This window comes from Procambarus clarkii, chromosome 19, assembly GCF_040958095.1.
Source record: "Procambarus clarkii isolate CNS0578487 chromosome 19, FALCON_Pclarkii_2.0, whole genome shotgun sequence".
Classification (NCBI taxonomy): domain Eukaryota; kingdom Metazoa; phylum Arthropoda; class Malacostraca; order Decapoda; family Cambaridae; genus Procambarus; species Procambarus clarkii.
The window spans coordinates 40,596,785-40,602,784 of record NC_091168.1 but is presented as its reverse complement, the minus strand read 5'-3'; the positions used below and the strand labels follow the sequence as shown (position 1 = coordinate 40,602,784).

Below are 6,000 nucleotides of genomic sequence, written 5' to 3'. Positions count from 1 at the left end.
GGTACAGCCTCATATAGGCCGTTAAATCGAGAGGATACTGGTATCATTAAGTCTAGCCAGCCTGCGGCCTACCCTCGTGCCCATGATGTTAGGAAGTATGCTGCTCTTGTGGCTGTTTTTGCCAATATGTCTATGTATACCGTTTTCTTGAGGTTATCTTGAGATGATTTTGGGGCTTAGCGTCCCCGCGTCCTTTTTGTTACACACCCCCAGGAAGCAGCCCGTAGCAGCTGTCTAACTCCCAGGTACCTATTTACTGCTAGGTAACAGGGGCATCAGGGTGAAAGAAACACTTTGCCTATTTGTCTCTGCCTCCACCGGGGACTGAACCCGGAACCTCAGGACTACGAATCCCAAATGCTGTCCACTCAGCTGTCTAGGGACGATAATCAGGCACAGGGGTTTTGGAGATCAAACTGGGTCCTGGCTGCCAGGTATCTCGTGAACGTCCCGGGCCCTCTGCGGTCTTGTGTTGTTTTGGGGCATCGTTCGCAGTCATCTGTCTCATCCTCGTATCGAGATCTGCGGTGCTGCCGCCTGCTGGGTAAGTTCCTGCTTTTTTCCTTCTCTTTGGGCAATTAGCTTCATGGTACCAATGGGGTCTCTCTACAGAAAACCTGTATTGATTGTAATGAAACGCCAGTTTCTGCGTGAGCCTCGGAGGCTCCCTGAACTCCTCCCTCCCACCAGTCGGCAGTTTTCATCATTCAAGAACTGGCGGGTGGGTAGCCGAGGTCATCTGAGCCAGCTCCCCCCCCCCCCCTCGGGTGGGTGGGGGGTGGCACTAACGAGTGTGAAGCTAGTTGAGTGAAGTGTTGCTTGTTTTTCTTTTTAAGGGAGTAATTTTACTTTTCTGAGGGGGGGAGCTCTATCGGCTCCTCGGAGCTAACCGGGCTGATATGAATATATTAGACTCTGGCATTAGTCAATGCACATGGAGTTCTAGGCCTACTGGGAATCACGAGCCAGAACCTGGCCCCCCTCAGAGAGGCACGAGGAGCAATGGCTTATATAAATCCCCATGTGGTTGGATTCATTCTGTGCCTGCCATCGACCGCATCGGGCACCCAGAAAGGTATGCTCCCCAAAACAAACCCCTATTCTAGTTAAAATATTGCTACTGAACGCCAAACTAGTGGACAGAACTCCCCAAATGAAAAACGAGCAAATGAACATGACGTCACCATGTCACTGCTCCGCTGTTTGTGCAAATTCCCCTCCCCGGGACGGGGGAAGGGGGAGTCCTAAAACCCCGTGCTGGCTATCCAAACCCCCAGTTCTCTGGCCGAAGGACAAAAAGCATGTAAAAACACAGACTGGAGGGAGGGAGGGATCCCGGGAAGCCTCCGGGTCTCGTCCACAAAATGGCGTTTCATTACATTCAACGCTGGTTTTCTGGGGGAGCCCCATCGGCTCCCCGGAGCTACTTACCCAAAGACAAGAGTGACTTACCAGGGAGGCACTCGACCCTCGTTTCTCAACGCGAAGTCAAGACAACTGGCTGAAACCACTGACCCAAAGCGACACGAGTCAGCTACCATGACAAGGTAGTGAGCGGCCAGGTCTCTGTTTGACCTCCAAAAACCCTGTGCCCAAATGTCAGCCCAAGACAGCAGCAAGCGCATCAAACTTACGAATGTCATGGGCACAAGGATCAATAACAGGCTGGCTTGACAAAATTACCCTGAGGACAACCTGGAAGTCCTGAACCCTTTAAGAATGAGGAAGGGAAACCAGGTCAACCCAAAGGGCGTCCTTGGCCAGAGTCCGTGACATGCAGGTAACGGCAGAGAGCCGCAACTGGACACAACACATGATGCACCCTCAGCCTAACAAACCAAGCATCAACAACCCAAGGACCTCTCCGGAAAGCAGCAGTCTCATTCTTCGCCAGAAGAGGAGACGGCTGCAAACGAACAAACCTACCACCAGAACCAAAAGAGCAGAAACCTCTACTCCAGAGAAGAGCATGAAGCTCCCCAACCCGACCACCTGAGGCCAATGTCAACAGGAAAAGTCTCTGCCAAACAATCCTGAACCAAAGAGGCCACCACAAACTAAGGAGAAGAAAGAAAGGAGGTTGTTGACCAGACCACACACTAGAAGGTGAAGGGACGACGACGTTTCGGTCCATCCTGGACCAAGAGAAAGTCTACAGAGAAAGGAGAGCACCCGGTCCAATGACCAGGATGAATCGGGTGGTGCATGAGCAGGTCAGAGGTGAAACAATGCATGAGACAGCATGCAGAATGGTGCAGATATAACATCAATGCTGGATGCAAGCTGCAGCAGCTCCGCCAGAACTGCACGATAAGGGGCGACAGTATTTGGCAGAAGATGACGGTCCTGGATCAACCATGAAAGGTAGGACAAGACAACCTTATCAGACACAGAAGTAAACCTCCGAAGGGATAAGAAATATCATAAGGACCACCAGGAAACTTCATACTACTGCTGAAACGAAACATGCAGGTGGGACACTACCAACAAAGCCTTCAGATGGGTTGAAGGCGTCAGATGGGTCTGGCTTGTCGCCCCCGATAGGCACTAGAACTCCTGGGACTGATGACACCAAACTAATATGGCACATGTCGGTTTGATAGCTTCTGGGAGCCTCCAGGACTCACCCAATAAATGTCGTTTCATTACGTGGTTTTTTATTCAACCAATTTAATAAACTTTTTTCAATTTAGGTATACGAGCGTCTTGGCATCCATATAACAAATCGAGGAGAGTCGTACTATCAGAGTCGCATGGAAGCTATAGTAAAAGAACTAAATGATGCTGGTCTTTTAGAAGAAGACAATGGCCGCAAGGTTAGTACTGTACTTTATTTTTGTTTACATTATTTAAAGTATTCCAGGAAAAAATTTTATAGCTCAGAAATGGAAGCAAATCTCTCCCTCACAAACACTAAACTCTCATATTTTAAATGGAAGGAAATGAGTCTCTCGGCAGTTTTGCACCATTATTAAACTTCAACTTGATGATGGTTTGCAGTGTGTTGGTTTTGAATTTATTAGTTCCTACCTCATTAATGTGATGTGTTCTTGATCACTCTTTTAAAGTTTATCAATTTGTATTAGTTGGTACCTGGTAGTGGAGTAGCTGGACTCTGTTACCATAGGAAGTGCTATAATAGGTAACAAGAGTTCCAGTTACCATAAACAGTTTTGCAAAAGGTAGAGAGAGTGCAATTACCATAGGAAGTGCTGCAATATGTAAAGAAAGTGCCAGTTACCCCATGAAGGCTTTAGTAGGTAGAGAGAGAGTACTACTTAACCCAGGAAGTGCCATGGTGTGTAAAGGAGGTTCCAGTTAACCTATGAACTGCTACAGTAGGAATAGTTCATTTTCCTATTGTAGCAATTTTATATAATTCAGAAAAATACTAGTCATCACAGGGTTTCCTCTCTTACAATTGATTTTTAAGCTGGCACTGATGCTCCACTTGGAGGCACCTTCAATGTCTGGCAAGGATTATACAGGAGGATGTTAATTGAAGGGAGTCAGTTGATGTAGATTTCTGTGTATTTAATACAATTATATGCTTTGTATAAATATAATTACATTTTTGTGTAGGAAGTATAGAATATTGACTTAAAATATTGTTTTTAAGTATTTTAAGTTTATATCCAGAAATTTCTATATATTTTAGGTAATGTTTGCTGATGGTGCAGATATACCATTGACAATTGTGAAATCTGATGGGGGATTTACCTATGATACGTCAGATATGGCCTGCATCAAAAACAGGATAGACGAAGAAAAGGGAGAGTGGCTCATTTATGTCACTGATGCTGGCCAGTCCCAACATTTTAAGGTAAATATAAGTACATATTTATTAACAATAATTTTCTTTTGTATTTATGCAGCCTGATATTATCTATGTGCAGGTTTCAAAGTTCTTTCCCATTTTATGGGTATGTGATCGCATGTAAAGACTTGTCAAAAATTTGTTTCATTAACATTTACTGTGCCTACTAAAATGAGAAAATATTGTGTTGGTTTCTTGTCCATTATGTAAAAACTGGTCTGCATTTGAGTAGGTACATATGTGTTAAGTATGTTTTCCTCGCGGAAGACCATTGTGGCACCCCGCACTATCTCGCTGAGATAACTCTCACTTACTAGATTGCATCAGCCTTGGAGTTCTATTTGGCTCACCAGGAACCACAGCCTTCCTCAAAGAGGTGCAGCGAGCAGGTGACACTCCATCACCTCACTGGGGAAGGCAGCCAAAAAGTTGTCTAACCAGTATAGACCACTGCTGGGTTCAAAGAGACCAAAGTCTCAAAACCCGCCACAACATACACCCCAAACCATATGAACAAACAATCGAAGTTCTCGAAACGAGCAATTGCTTGTTCGGCTCAACCCCTTCCCACTCGTTTGGGAGAGGGCCATCCTGGGCCACTGTCCTTTGGCCAGGGCCGTTAGTTCTGTTGCTGATGCATTGTGAACAACACATCTGCTGTAGGGCTCCGTGGTCATCAGTACACTGTGGAAGGCCTGATTGTTTTTCAGCTAAGTGCCAGCCTTTATTGGACTTCATCTGGTGTGGCCTGTTACTGTCTTCATCTGGTGTGGCCTGTTACTGTGCATTATTTAGGGAACTGGAATTGGAGGTGTTCGTGAACTTCACCTTGGTTTCATCCACACCTCCTCTTCCTACCCATTTGAGTGTGGCTCGCCTTGCTTCTGATCTTACACCCTGGCTTCTGGCTCCGAAACCTCAGACGGTTTCTGTGTTGAGGCAGGGTTTAGTTTGGGATGTGGCTTAGCGGTTTCCAAGCATGACTCTTACCGATTAGGGCGCAGAGGCAGTTGAGCGGGTTTGTTCGACCAAGGTTTTGGGGTTTTCCCTTCCAGCCAGCCTCTTCTTCTGAATCCTCTCCCATGGACTCTGTTTTTCTGTCTCAGGTGGTGGGAGTGGATGCCAGCTCTGCCCTGAAGCCTTCATGTTTGGTTTCCAGCACTTGGAGGGGAGTTGGATAGGGACCTGGGGTTCCCTTGGATCCCAGTTTGGTCTTCATTCCTTTGGATGTGGGCCTTTTGCTTTTGGGGATGGGTTATCTCATGTTCCCCCCCTTCTATGACTTTGATTTGAGTGCGTCTTTCCCCAGGGATCGTTTCTGCATGCCACTAGGCTCATCAGGACTGTCCTTCTGGAGGTTCTCTACCTCTCGGCTCCATCTGTCAGTAGCCTGAGAGGTTCTCTTCAAGACCTAGAGTGTCTCTAGGTCCTTCAAAACCTGGAGTTTGTCTCTGAGTTTGACTCAGCTTCTTTTGAATTTGGCTTTTCCTCTATTTTTCTGGTTGTGTTATGAGGGTCCAAAGTCTTCCTGGCTAGCAGACATTCCTCTTTTTTCCTTCTTGGTTTCTCGCAGCTTTTGTCATTCCTGCATGCTCGAGTGGTGTATGATAGCGACCATTTTTCAGTTTTTTTTTTTAGGTGGCTCTTCATTTGAGCCACTCATTGGCTGCCTGCTTGCTCCTGTTCTTTCCAGGATGCAACTCCATGCCCAACTGTCTTTGTTGTCGGTGGCCCTCATGATGAAGGACTCTGTGCACATTCACACTTGGCTTCAGTTGTGTGGTTTGTCCCTCACGGAGCTCCATGCTGCTTGGTTCCGCAAGGCCATTGAGGTACTTTGCTCTAAGATTGTTGCAGGTGCCTTCGTGTTCGACATGGCTTCTTCAGTGGCTTTGCCCAAGCTGTCTGCACCTTTGCTCCAAGAGATGGTGGCCACATTCTACACTGCCCACCTCACATATTGACAAACTGTGTTAGCCTGGTTTTTAGTTTCTTGTTTGCATCCTCTTTTTTGCCTCTCTCCTCTTTTTCTGAGGACATTGTTCCTTTACTTTTGTCCACTATGGCCACTTCTTGTTGGGTGATTTTGGATTTGTTGTGTCCCTATGGTTTTTGTTCTCGTTTCTGGGGCTGGTCAGGTAGTGCTGGAGCTTTGCTTGTTCTTGGTTGAGATAGGTCCTTGG

At 46.6% G+C, this 6,000-nt stretch overlaps 1 protein-coding gene across 2 annotated transcripts in view; it reads left to right on the top strand.

Annotated features, from left to right (window-relative positions):
* ArgRS (arginine--tRNA ligase-like protein) overlaps positions 1-6,000 on the top strand; it is a 277,968-nt gene that overhangs the window by 136,231 nt on the left and 135,737 nt on the right. For both annotated transcript variants that reach the window (XM_069327302.1, XM_069327303.1), the window contains 2 exons: positions 2,694-2,816; positions 3,659-3,823. In XM_069327302.1, coding sequence (XP_069183403.1) covers positions 2,694-2,816; positions 3,659-3,823 — 288 coding nt within the window. The remainder of the gene's footprint in view (positions 1-2,693; positions 2,817-3,658; positions 3,824-6,000) is intronic.